This window comes from Prunus mume, linkage group LG5, assembly GCF_029339155.1.
Source record: "Prunus mume cultivar Tortuosa linkage group LG5, ASM2933915v1, whole genome shotgun sequence".
Taxonomy (NCBI): Eukaryota; Viridiplantae; Streptophyta; class Magnoliopsida; order Rosales; family Rosaceae; genus Prunus; species Prunus mume.
This window is the reverse complement of record NC_142702.1, coordinates 20,862,215-20,875,216: the sequence shown is the minus strand read 5'-3', so window position 1 is coordinate 20,875,216 and position 13,002 is coordinate 20,862,215. Positions and strand designations below refer to the sequence as shown.

General features: G+C 35.8%; 1 protein-coding gene, 1 non-coding gene and 1 pseudogene across 2 annotated transcripts; 1 reads left to right on the top strand and 2 right to left on the bottom strand.

Moving 5' to 3' along the window:
* Positions 1-5,552: 5,552 nt before the first annotated feature.
* LOC148917292 (26S proteasome non-ATPase regulatory subunit 11 homolog pseudogene) lies at positions 5,553-6,196 on the bottom strand (annotated as a pseudogene).
* A 2,507-nt stretch (positions 6,197-8,703) lies between these two features.
* On the top strand, positions 8,704-8,776 carry TRNAK-CUU (transfer RNA lysine (anticodon CUU)). The gene has a single exon. It is a non-coding gene; the product is annotated as a tRNA-Lys (tRNA).
* A 1,000-nt stretch (positions 8,777-9,776) lies between these two features.
* LOC148917290 (receptor-like protein EIX1) lies at positions 9,777-12,674 on the bottom strand. The gene is given in 4 exon segments (XM_089051667.1): positions 9,777-10,463; positions 10,505-10,841; positions 10,843-11,862; positions 11,864-12,674. Coding segments are annotated over 4 exon segments (2,820 nt in total). The 5' UTR covers positions 12,640-12,674.
* Between the last annotated feature and the right edge of the window lie 328 nt (positions 12,675-13,002).

The following is a 13,002-nucleotide window of genomic DNA, read 5'->3' as shown; positions in this document are numbered from 1 at the left end:
TAGACATCGTCTGTAATGTACTCCTCTCGTTTTATTTTTTTACAAACTTCTGTACTCCATAAGAAGACGGTTTTTGACATAATTATGTCTTTGGAACGTTATTACACGTCGGTTACGCAATTTTATTTTTTTTAAATTACGAAAACCTCAACAAATTTTCAGGGAAAAAAAGGATGTATATTATAGACAAAATTTGTACAAAAACTTGTCTAATTCTAACAAAATCTGTACAAAAACTTTACTAATTCTAACAAAATGTGTACATTATATTAAAATGTCAAGTGTTCTAAAAATCCTCTACTCCATATGAAGGCAAACAAACTCTGCCTATTCTCTCCCGACTTCATCAATGGCTGCTTGGGGGTATGGCACTTGATCTTTTCCCTTCGCAAACTGCACTCCATAAACAATGATTATTAAGCTTTATAAATAAACAGAAATTCAATCACAAACGACGCTATTTTTCATAACCGACGTAGTATATCGATGCAACGACGGTAATTTTAAAGGACCTTCGTTGATAATACAAAAAACAACATAAAATAAATCTGAAAATTTTCTTCTTACCGTCTTCTCAAACTCCAGGGAAGGATCCATGATGATGTCTCTCATGAAGCGCATGACATAATAGCCACATTCTACACTACTTGGTTGCTTTGGTGTGCCTGGTAGAGTTTTCCAAATGGTTGCTTTACGACCTTGTCTGCCTTTGTGTGAATTATACATTTTGATAGCACTGTTCAATATATTTTTGGCCTCCTCATCAACCACTCGATTTCCGGGCAGAGGATCCAGAAAATAGACAGTTTCCTTCTTTGCTCTCACAATGAACAATACCCAATGACGGCTGCACAAAATTAATATAAAGGTTAACCAGTTTTATACGTAGTGCATCGTATAAACAAAATCCTGTTAAGGAGACTAACCCTGGATTGTAAGGCATCATGAAAATCTGTTCACCATCTGTCTTTTGAAGTCGATTGGCTACCAAACGTGATCTCTCAGTTAATGACCCAGCGTTGGCACTAACTTGAGCAGGGTCGATAAAGCCAACCATGTTCAACATATTTGCAGCTTTCAAATTATCAAATAGGCACCTAAATATATATATGAAATGATCACATGACTTTTCTTTTTCAACAAAAAGGAGAGTGTGAAATAAATATTTGATAAGGACAAACCTCATATATACTGCAACCACAGTAGCCCCAATTTCTTCCATGCCTGCATAACTGTGTAATTTCTTCATGCAAGACGAAGGTACTACGATCTTCACCAAACACCTCCTTCTCAATTGTAAAGGTCATAATCTTCTCCTGAGGCTTTAGTGTCGTTTCCACATAACAACAAAGGGATTGTAAAGAAGATGGCACCTCCAACTTTGAATAATCAACTACTTCAATATTCTGTTTAAAGAAATAAAGCAAAATATTTTGACGTGATAATTCAATAAACACGACAGTTTAAATAAAACAACGTCGTCTGATAAATAATTTAAACGAGGGTAACAAAACACCGTCGTGGTGAATACTTTATTACGTCATAGAAAACAAATTCCGACATCTAATTAAAATGCAAAATTCATAGATAATGAATTTACCACAATTTCCTTTTCTCCACCACTGGATTTCTGTTTTAATAAATAAAGAGAGATATATAAGAAAGCTTGTACAACAATTTAAAAATTCAATTAAAAACAAAACTGCCGTGGAAATTTAAAACAAACGACGATTTAAAGAAAGTATCGACGTCTGAAATTTGAAAAACAAATAAAAAAGGCAAAGTGATGAGAATTTACCTTTTCATCTTGCTTTTCTTCATCTTGCTTTTCATCTTTATTTTCTTCATCTTGCTTTTCTAAATCCCTAGATTTCTGTTTTAAGAAATAAAGAAATATATATATATAAGACAGATTGTACAAAAAGTAAAAAAATTAAATTAAAACGTCGTGGTAAGGCATAACATAAGACGGTATGTAAGAATTACGGACGTCTTAAAATCATTAAACGATGGTAAATAATAAACGTCGTGAGATTTATCTATTACGTCGGTAAGGACTAAAACCGCCATCTAAATCACCATAAAAGTTTTCAAAAATAACGACGTCTATTGGCGTGTAAAACAAGTAAACTAAATACCACGTGGTATTTAAACCAAAACGACGATTTATTAATAAAATCGTCGTGGTATGTATTTCAAACGATGGTTTTATTAACAATAACGATGTCTAATAGCTTTTAAAAAAAAACGGAGAATTCAAAGTTCAGAGATGTTACCATTTCATCTTGCTTTTCCCCATTCTTGGCAGTATCATCCTCAAAATTGGGGATGAGTTGGGAAAGCTGACTCAGAATATTTTCCCTCCCAACCTCTACCAATTGCTTGGTTCTAGCCTCCATCTTTAAAGTCTCTTCTTGAAGGACAAGTCTTACACTTTCCTTTAATTGATTGGCAAACTTTACCCTCTGTTGTCTAGGTAAATTGAAGTATTACCTAGGGGAAATCCCAGCACCTACTCCTCTAACTCTCCCTGGATGCTTGGGACCCAAAGTTATTGTCAACACATCATTACTGCGGATACTGAGTAAGACTGCCTTCAGAGACTTGTTTTTGCAATTCATCCTAAAACAAAGATATATAAAAAAGTCAGCACAAGAAAACACACGACGGTTATTTATAAAAAAAAACGACGTATTATATAATTTCACACGATGCAATAACATAGCAATCAACATCACATAAATTTATCACGACGATACTTAACTAACGACGTGGTTAGTAGTTTCAAACGACACCATAAATAAACCACCGACGTCTTATTCCAGTTCAGACTTGTAACGGCATTTTTTAAAACATTTCGACGTAGTAATATTATTCACACGACGCAAAAATATAACAGAAGACGTAATAAGAATTATCACGGCAATACACAGTTTAATAAAAATTTAAAACATAGTGAGTAGGCTTACAATTAATTTTGCTTTCTCTGCTACCTTTGGATCCGGGATGTTACCATGTTTGTCTTGTCTAGCTTTCTTCCATAAGGTTGATCGATCAATTTCTACCTCAGGCATGGTTTCCTCCAATTGATCCTCCAAACCAGCATATCCTTTTCGAGACAATCGATGATTGTACTCAAGTTTCTCTCTCCTCTGTGATTGTTCAAAATGCACAGACACAAATTGTTCGGATAACCTTGAAGCTACGAAGGCATCTCATTCTGCTTTCTCTATGAATTTATATAGTTCAGGGGGTTGGTTTAATTTCTTCTTCTCCTTGATGAATGGAAGGATATAATGCCTCGTTAGTGTAGACTTGAAATCCTTCCATTTCTTGGCAGTAGAAGATAACACCAGTTTCTTGCCCCCTTGACCTACCACAAAAGCCATGTCAATAGCTTCCCAAATCTGCTCTTTTATATCATTGGGGATTTCAGCCAATTTCTTGTCCACAAGTGGGACTCTGGAGCGTGCCAACACACTAATGTAGGACTGCATCTCAGTATGTGCAGGGCCACATGCTTTCCCCCTTTTATTGTACTCAACAACTGGCTTGATTTTCTGATATTTTCTCTTCACAACACGAGGCATTGTGCTTATACCTCGACTTGACTTTGGCTCCTCTGAATATGTTGTCATGCTGCCTGGTTCTGTCTCAGCAGATGAAACAAACTTCATCTTCTTCAAGGACTTGTCTTGAGGATTTACCAATCTAAGCTCCTTACCTCCATTTTTTTTCGAGCCAGAGTCCTTACTTTGGTCTTGAGAAACCATGGTTACAGACAAATCAAACCTGCAAGTGAAAATATTTCAGGAAAAAATTAAGAAAACAAACGACGGTTATTTATAAAACACGACGTCGATAACATTTCACACGACGCAATAACATAATATCAGACGTAATATATCTTTAAAACGATGGTACTTAAACAACGACGTGGTTAATACATTAAAACGACGTTAATATTAAACCACCGACGTCTTATAATATAATTACAAAAAACAAAGAAGTGATTCCAGATTCAGACATTCAGGTGAACATATTTTAGATTTTCATTTCAAACAACGGTGTTTTTAAAAAATTCTGGACGTAGTACTTCTATTCACACGACGTAACAATATAAAAGAAGATGTAATAAGTCTTTATTACGGCGATATTTATATTTCGTCATGAGATAGAAATTCAAATGATGTTAATATTAATTTAACGTCGTGGTATGAAAATTCACACGACGTGAATAATAAGATACGGTCGTCTATATAAGACGGAAAACAAAAACAGTGAAGTTGTTCCAAACCCTTCTTTCTTTGTCTCTATATTTTATCAAATTAGGAAAAACAAAAACTTTGGTTCAGAGAAATCAAACCTGCAATGAATATATCTTAGACAATCAAATAAAAAAACGACGGTCATTTTAAAAACAACTTAGAACAACTTTCAAACGACGCTAGTACGAGTGACGAACCGTTGTGGTCTATAAATCTAACCACGTAAATAAGAAGCTACCATCGTCTTATTTAGTTGAAGTAGAATAAACAGAGTTGTGTTCAAAGTTGGAAACTTTCCCTCTTTGTCTGTATATTTTATCAAACTTGGAAAAAAGGTAAAAAGATTTTCAAAACAAAAATCGTATGAGCATGCAAAACAACAACAAAAATAGTGAGAAATGCTTACCTTTTGCATGCAATGAAAGCTTTCTCTTGAAGTTTGGTGTTTAAGTTCAGAGACGACGACGAAGACGAGAGGAAGACGATGAGATACACCGACAGTGCTCTGAGAAGGAAAAAAGACGGAAAGTTTTCTCTCGGAGAATGAAATTTTTTCTCGAGTTTGGAAACAGTGCAAGTGTAAGTCAGGTAGACGAAAAGTTGAATATATTCACAAACCGTTCCATAAAACGACGCGATTAATAGAAAGCGCCCTAGTATTAGATATTAAACGTCGGTATATGTTTCCACCGCCCTAGTAAATTGTTTTAACGACCCTTAGTTTTCATAAAATGTCGTGTTTATATATAATTCCACGACAATATTTTCTTCAATGTCGGTTTTTTAATATAGCGTCGTGATAGATATTAAGAAAGATATTACCAAAATAAAAGAAAAATTAATTAATTTTAAAAAGCAATAAAAATAAGACGTCGGTTTACAGAGAAGGCGGACGTATAAATAGAAAAACTACGACGGTAATTTGAACTTAGGACGTGGTAAATAAATACGACAGTAGTGTTGTAGGTACCGTCGTAGTACACTCCAAAATAATAAGTCGATAAATTAATCTCTCGCGTCATGGTACATAGATTTAACACGTCATGTTTTTGTAACATACCAACGTAGATTATGTCGTAATATACAACGTGGATTCCATTAAAGAATAACCGACGTGGATGTTTACAATTAAACGGCGGTTTGTGTGTAAGGACCGCCGTGGGTTTTAAAAATTTATTGTATAAATTTGACGCTTTCTTCAGTTTCAGTTTTCATTTAGGGTTCCAAGTTCTTCTGGAGGCTCGTCTTCCTCTCTCACAGACACACATGCATCATCACTCTCTCTCACATCTCAAAGACAATAATTTGGATGTTAATGATGTATGCGTTTTGGTGTATCTCAAAGACAGTTGTCTTTCTCAAAGAGAAATGGAGCTTACTCTCCAACAAATCTATGTCCACAAGAAGAAGCTTGTCATCTAGCCTTCTCACTTCTTTGATCAAGTCTGATAGGAGACTTAGTGTTCGAATACTCCTTGCTTTCCATCAAAGAGATGCAAGCACTGGCCTCCACTCATTTATCGAAGGAAAGTTCGCTTCTCAAAGACGGTCCACTACACCATTTCTTTGCAAAGGGAAATCTGAAGATCGGATGTGCTGGTACTTTAGCTCTGCATCAATAATACTCACGTACAATTTTTGCTTTTTTCGCCTTGGGAATCAAGTTAAAGAAAGGCCTCAACTTGGGTGAGAAAGTTACGAAGATCCTCTGCTCAATTTTCTTGTCTAAGAAGATCCGTCATACTTGTGATAGCCTGTTCCTTTATCCGTAGAGCTTCAGAAGAAGAAGATGGGTTTTCAAGAATGCGATAAAGAATAGAAATGGCTTCAGATGGGGCTTTGGCCTCTAAAGCCTGAGCAATCGAATCAGTAGTTGCTGGGAGATATGATGAAGACATTGTCAATGCTTTGAACTATCCAAGTCCTGCAGAAAGAGAACAAACCAAACTAAACAATGACGGTTTTTTGTTCTACCGTCATCTTTTTTTGGTCGTCTTTTTTGTTCTACAGATGTCGTTGTAGTATATTAAAATAAGATGGCTGTAGGTTTATAATTACCGACGTCTTTCATTTCTCGTCAGTTACTTAATTGATTCTCGTTGGTTTTTTGCTCTGAGACTAAGACAACGCAATATATTTGTTTTACGCCGTGGTGTGTCTAATAAACCGCCTAATATGTCTGTACTACGTCGTAGAAATACCATAACCGATGTGGAATTATTTTATACGTCTAAAGGGTTAGTACTTGCCGACGTAGATTCTTTTTGTTAAACGTCGTTAAGTGTAATATAACCGACGTGGATTTGATTTTTTAATTATAAATAGAGTTTTTTTTCACGAGTTCTTTCAATTTTAGTTTTCAATGAGGGTTTCAACTTCTTCTTGCCCTTTTCTCTGTCTCACCTCTTAGGAGGCAATTGTTTGGATGTTGGTGTGTGTGTATGTTTGTGTATTTGATTCACAAACATACACACATCACCAACGTTCAAAAAATTATCTCTCTGAATGCAAATCTGTAGTTGTTGTCGTGAAATTTTAGGAGGCAATTGTTTGGATGTTGATGTGTGTGTGTGTTTGTGTAGATACACAAACGCACACACATCATCAACTTCCAAAAAATTGTCTCTCTCGATTGCAAATCTGAGGCTGCCGTTGTCAAATTTCAGAGGCAATTTTTTGGATGTTAATGTGTATGTGTGTTTGTGTATCTCAAAGATACAAATACACATGCATCATTAACCTCAAAAATATTGTCTTTCTGTGGTCCGATTATGATGAGGAACAGAGTTCCATCTGATAAGATTTCGTAACCCTTGTGATCTCAGAAAAATCTGATTATGTCGGTGGTTTTCTATATAAACCGTCGTGGTTATTTCAATTCTTGTCATTAAGTTGATCTACCGATGTAGGATAACAAAATTCAAGAAATAAATTGTTAAAAAAATTCCTATTAAGACGACGGTTTAAATATAAGGTAAGCCGTATAAAGTGAATAAATACGACGGTAATTTTAAGTTCACGAAGTAACTTTTGGGATCTCAGAAAAATATGATTCTGTCGGCGGTTTTCTATATAAACCATCGTGGTTATTTACAATTTTTATTATTAAGTTGGTCTACCGTCGTAGAATAACAAAATCCAATAAATAAATAATAAAAAATAATATTATTAAGACGATGGTTTAAATATCAGGCTAGACATATAAAGTTCATAAATACGACGGTAAATTTTATAATACGTCGTCAAATGAAAACCCCAACTTGGTGAGAGTTGAAGATACCGTCGTAGAACTATACAAGAAAGACGTCGATAAATTTATCTTTGCCGTCGTTGTACATTAATTTAATACGGCGGTATTTTGTATTATACCGACGTAGATTTATTTGTAATTATACGGCTCCTTTTTCGAAAACTTGGTCGTGTTAATTTCTGAGAAAAAAGGCGCTTTTTTTTACACCGTCGTCTTTACTTTCTATGTCGGTTTATTCATACCTTCTGCCGTTCTTTGTTGGCTTAGATTTTACTTTGCTGAAATCCTTTTTCAATAAGACGTCGCTTTTTTAATTAGGTGTGTCGTTTTTTTGAAACAACCATTGGAATCTCCATTTTTTAGGTGTTTAAGTTGTTCTTACACGGCGGTTTTATAGAACCGTCGTCTTTTAAAAAACAACGACGGTTTTCCCTTAAACCGTCGTTTTTCTGTTCGTCTTTGTCACTTTTTGTAGTAGTGATTCTTACATTTTCCAAGCTTGCACTACAAAAAAAAAGTAGCAACAGTTACCATTATTTGGTGACTGTTGTGGGGGTTACTAAAGACTTTAGTCACTAAAAAAAAGCAAAAAAATGTGACTAAAAGCCTTTTTAGTCACCAAAAAAGTCAAGAAAGGTGACTAATACCTTTTGTCACGACTACAAATATCACCAAATAATGGTGATTGTTGCTACATTTTTACTAGTGTAGGGAGTCTTTCAGTTTCCTAACACACACTTGATGTTTGATGTTGAGAATGCAGGGAATATGGAAGGGGTGATGGCTAGTTCTTCAATACCTAAATTGAATTTTGATGATCATGTAATCAGCTGTAAATGTTTATCAATTTGATTTGAAATTATTGTTGCCGAAGGAGTCTTGGAAAACTACCATTGTATAATATCTTAAGTGTACATGCTTGGATGTATTTGGATGTCTCATAAACATGAAATTATTTGTAAGATATGGTGGTTTACCATTCTTGATTAAAACTGTATAAGCTATGAAGCTATTAATTATAACACTTGCACCGGTAGACATCTCCGAGGGTTTGAACTCGATGTGATTGTTTGTGGCGTTGTGGAAAGATTTGTGTATTTGTATATATACCTTTTGAGACTTGAAGTAAATGTATAGCCCGTGTATTTACTATATATACCTCCTGAGACTTGAAGTACGCCCATAGCCCGTCTAGCTCAGTTGGTAGAGCGCAGGGCTCTTAACTTTGTGGTCGTGCGTTCGAGCCCCATGGTGGGCGCTTACAAACACTTTTATTTTAATTTAATTTATACAGAGTAGAGAACCTTTATAAAAATAAAAAATAAAAACTTTAAAACATACTTCCAACCAGATGCTATGCTGTAATGATAATGTTGACATTGTGTGGCAGTCAAGAAAAGTACTAGCTATGACAAGAAAGTCACACATCGAGGGGAGACATATGCCTAAGTTTATTTTGCAGTAAAGGCCTTCTTCTCACATGCAAGAGAATCTCACAAATCTCATTAGCTTCTGTCACATTAAAAATCAGGTGAACAAGTTATGCTGGGGATCCATATAAAGGTTTATTTGATCAATTTCTCTTTTGTTCTGTTTTAGGACAAATATTTTCTTTCTTACACAAATGAAAGATAATATTAGTAAAGAACCTTTACCTGATTGACAACCCTTTCATTTCTGTGATTGAATCACTTAACTCAAATTATTCCATTGTTTATTCATACGAGCAATACAGTAAAAGGCAATTGAGCGTCTACATTGAGATAACATGCTCGAATCAGGGAAAACCATGAGGTACATAAGAACATCATACCAAATACTTTATGGGAGAAGTTCCCATTAAGTTCTTACAAATAACGGTTCAACTCATTTACTATAAAATAAATGGTTCCTTTATTTCAGTGAGATCCCTTATCATCATCACTCAAGTACTCGAAAGCTAGTACAAATAGCAGTCCTTCGTCTTGTCCATCTTCAACTAAAGGGAAACATGTTGTCTCAAAGGTGCCTGCGCTAAAGATGAAGGTAAACGACCCATAAGATTGAAAAAAGATAAATCACATAAACCAAATTAGTCACTGTGACTGACTGAGTATGATTATAACCAGTCAACAAAATCATGCATGCATGTTCCTTTCATATAGCAAAAGAAAGAAAGTTCATGTTTCCTTTTTTTTTTTTATAAATATTAATTATGTTCTGTAATATCTGCATGCATTTCAAAAATAGTATGTGAGAGAGATAGTATTAATTACCTTTTATCTAGTATTAGGCATCCTTTGCCTGATGATTTCTGCCTTAACATACAGCCAATTTGTGAAACAAGTCCAGAAATTGAAGTATGTATATCTGCATGACCTGTTGAATAGAAGAGTGCCAGAAACTCCCCAAAATGCAACAGCAAACCCAAGCCCCAAGCTAATGTAAAATCCTTGCGTTATGAGCCCATCTTTATCGTCTTGATTCACCAACACAGTTTGTCCTAGACCTTTTTCCTCCTGAGTGCATGTCCTTAGAAGTGGCAGTCCACAAAGTAGAGGATTTCCACCATAAGAAGATGGACCAAAGCTTTGGAGCTGAGTGCTTATTGGAATTTTTCCAGACAAGTCGTTTTCTGACAAGTCCAAGTAACCAATACGATCTATTCGAGATAGACTTTTTGGAATTCTGCCATTAATTTGGTTTCTTGATAAATCAAGGGAATCTAACTCCTGCAACATTCCAATCCTTGGAGGTATTTGACCTGTTAATTGGTTTCTCGACAGGTTTAAAGAAACCAAACCAACAAGATCAGTGATTTCACTAGGAATCTCCCCAATCAACTTATTGCTTGAGAGATCAATACTCTTTACAAGTCCCAAAGTACTTTTGTATTTAGACCTTACCCCTTTCCATGTTAAAGATGCTTCATCATCATAAGGCCAAGAAATTAATACTTTATCCAACTGAGATGTACTAATTCCTTTAGTTGGATACTTTATCCAACTGAGGCCAAGTAATGTTGGATAGTTGGACTTGAATTTCCTTTTTGAGCCAAAGCAATCAAATTGTTGAGACATTTGGGTATAGTTCCATAGATGTTGTTCATCGATAAATCCAAGATTTGAATTCGTGTCAGATAGCATAATTGGGGCGGGATGCTTCTATAGAACTGATTACCTCGAAGGATTAAGATAGCCAAATTTGGAAGACTAGTCCCTAACCATTCAGGTATTGAGCATGATAAGTTATTTTCCCCAAGATCCAAAAGTGTCAACTTTCTACAATTCTTCAATTGTGAAGGCAACTCTCCCACAAATCTGTTGTCACTTAGTCTTGTTGTCACTAAACAAGTACCCCATCGTAGTGGGAATTTTTCCAAATAAAGAGTTATTGCTCAAATCAAGAAAGACTAATTTTTTAAAATGGATCCAACAATCCGGAAGTTCTCCAGATACATGATTGCTTGAGAGATCAAGAAAGGTTAAATTACTATCCTTGGTTGCACACAAAAAAGAAGCTGCCCCTGAAAAGTTATTATGTGAGAGATCTAGAGCTGTAACTTCTGATAGAATTGAAGGGATTGGACCCTCCAATTTGTTCCAACTCAAATTTAGGCGCGGTACAAACTCCAATCTAATATTTCCAACTGTTCCTCTCATTTGATTTTGAGAGATATCCATAAACTCTAATTTTTGTGGCAAATCCCAAAACCAACTTGGAATGGGATCAGAAATTCCAGCATCAGAAATATCAAGCCATGTATAATTTTTTTGAGTTTGAAGCCATTTTGGGAAAGACGACATCTTACACGACCCCAAGTATATGGTTCGCAATTGGAAGGGAGGAATCCAATCAAAACTGAAGTTTAAAAGTAGTGAGTTAGATGATAAACTCAAATAACTTAATTTGGAGAGTTTTGAAAAATGAGTTTCTGAAATCACTCCTTCCAAAGAATTCCAACCAAAACCAATAGTCTCCAGCTTGGACATCTGTCCAATACTTTCAGGTATTTTTCCACTTAAGTTATTGCCCTCGAGAAACAAGCTTTTCAATGATACGAAGTTCGTAAGATCAGGCAATGAACCCGAAATGTCAGGATTATGAGAGATATCCAAACTCTCCAATGTCTTTTGAGCGCATTTGGACAATGTTTCAACAAAGTCTGAAAGTTGTCCACTAAGACTATTATCCCCAAGGTCCAACTCTCGCAGCCTACATAACTTGGCAAAGGAAGTCGGGATCCCTCCCTGAAGTTGGTTATCATAGAGACTAAGATATGCAAGAGAGCTTATGTTTCCGAAATAATCAGGAATTGAGGAACCATTGAAATTGTTCTCAGATAGATCAAGATAAACAAGGTTGGAAGATTGAAGAGTTGAGATTGTTGACGCCAAGATCGACATGAACAAGAGAGTTAGAAGAATTCATGAGAGAAACAGAGGATATAATTGGAGGAGGAAGTTTACAGTCCCATAATATCAATTTTGTTAGTTTAGGAAGCATATTAACTGCTTCCAGCCAACCAACAACATCACTGAGATTAGTGGAACTTAGGTCCAAGTGTTTCAGACCTGAAAGACTAGGGAGCCAATTGAGGTTTTTTGCATGAAAAGAGTTCTCAGGGCTTATAACAGAATATCCATTAAAGCTAAGATCGAGATATTGCAACTGTGTAAGGTTTCCAAGTTGGTTTGGAATTTGACCTCCGAAATTTGCATAAGAAAGATTGAGGTATATTAAATTGCTCAGAGATCCAATGAAGTCTGGAATTTTGCTCCAATTGAAATCATTGAAACTAAGGTCCAAATACTCCAAATGCTGCAACTTAACGAGTTCAGGACTAATCTTACCTCGCAAAGATTGGTCTTCAAGATCAAGCTTAACAACATGGCCAGTTTGGTTGCTGCTACAGTGGACTCCTTCCCATTGGCAACAATTTCTGTTTTGGGCTTCTGTTCCCCATGAAAGGAGGCCATCGCCGTCGTCACCCATGAGGCCTTGTTTGAGTGCAAGGAGTGCTTGCCTGTCCCTCTCGCTACATCCAATGCAAGGACTGCTCATGTGTAGTAAAAGCACCACTACAATTGCATAGAGGAGTTTGAAGCAGCACCTTGCTTCAACCATGTTAGCTACAGTCATGATCAAGACGAACAAGGGAAACTCTTTAGGAAAAAGATAAAGCACAAACCAAAGTAAGCATACATGCAAAACTAGTGAAGTACATATATATGCTTGTATGATATACCTCAAGATTGACGAAACAGGGTTGACTTGATTCTTTATCCTAAGACAGAATCCTTGACCACGCGAAATGTGAGAACTGTTCAGACCCTTTGTTAAAACATCACGCAATTTTAATGGGACCAAGTTGAAGACAAAGTTGTCTTCATTTTGCTGCTGCCAAAATAGGAATCAACTGCCTGTTGAACCAACTGCCTAACAATGGGCAGCAAGTGATTCATTTGAACAAAGGCCAGGTACGTAAGAGTTGAAACACATGTG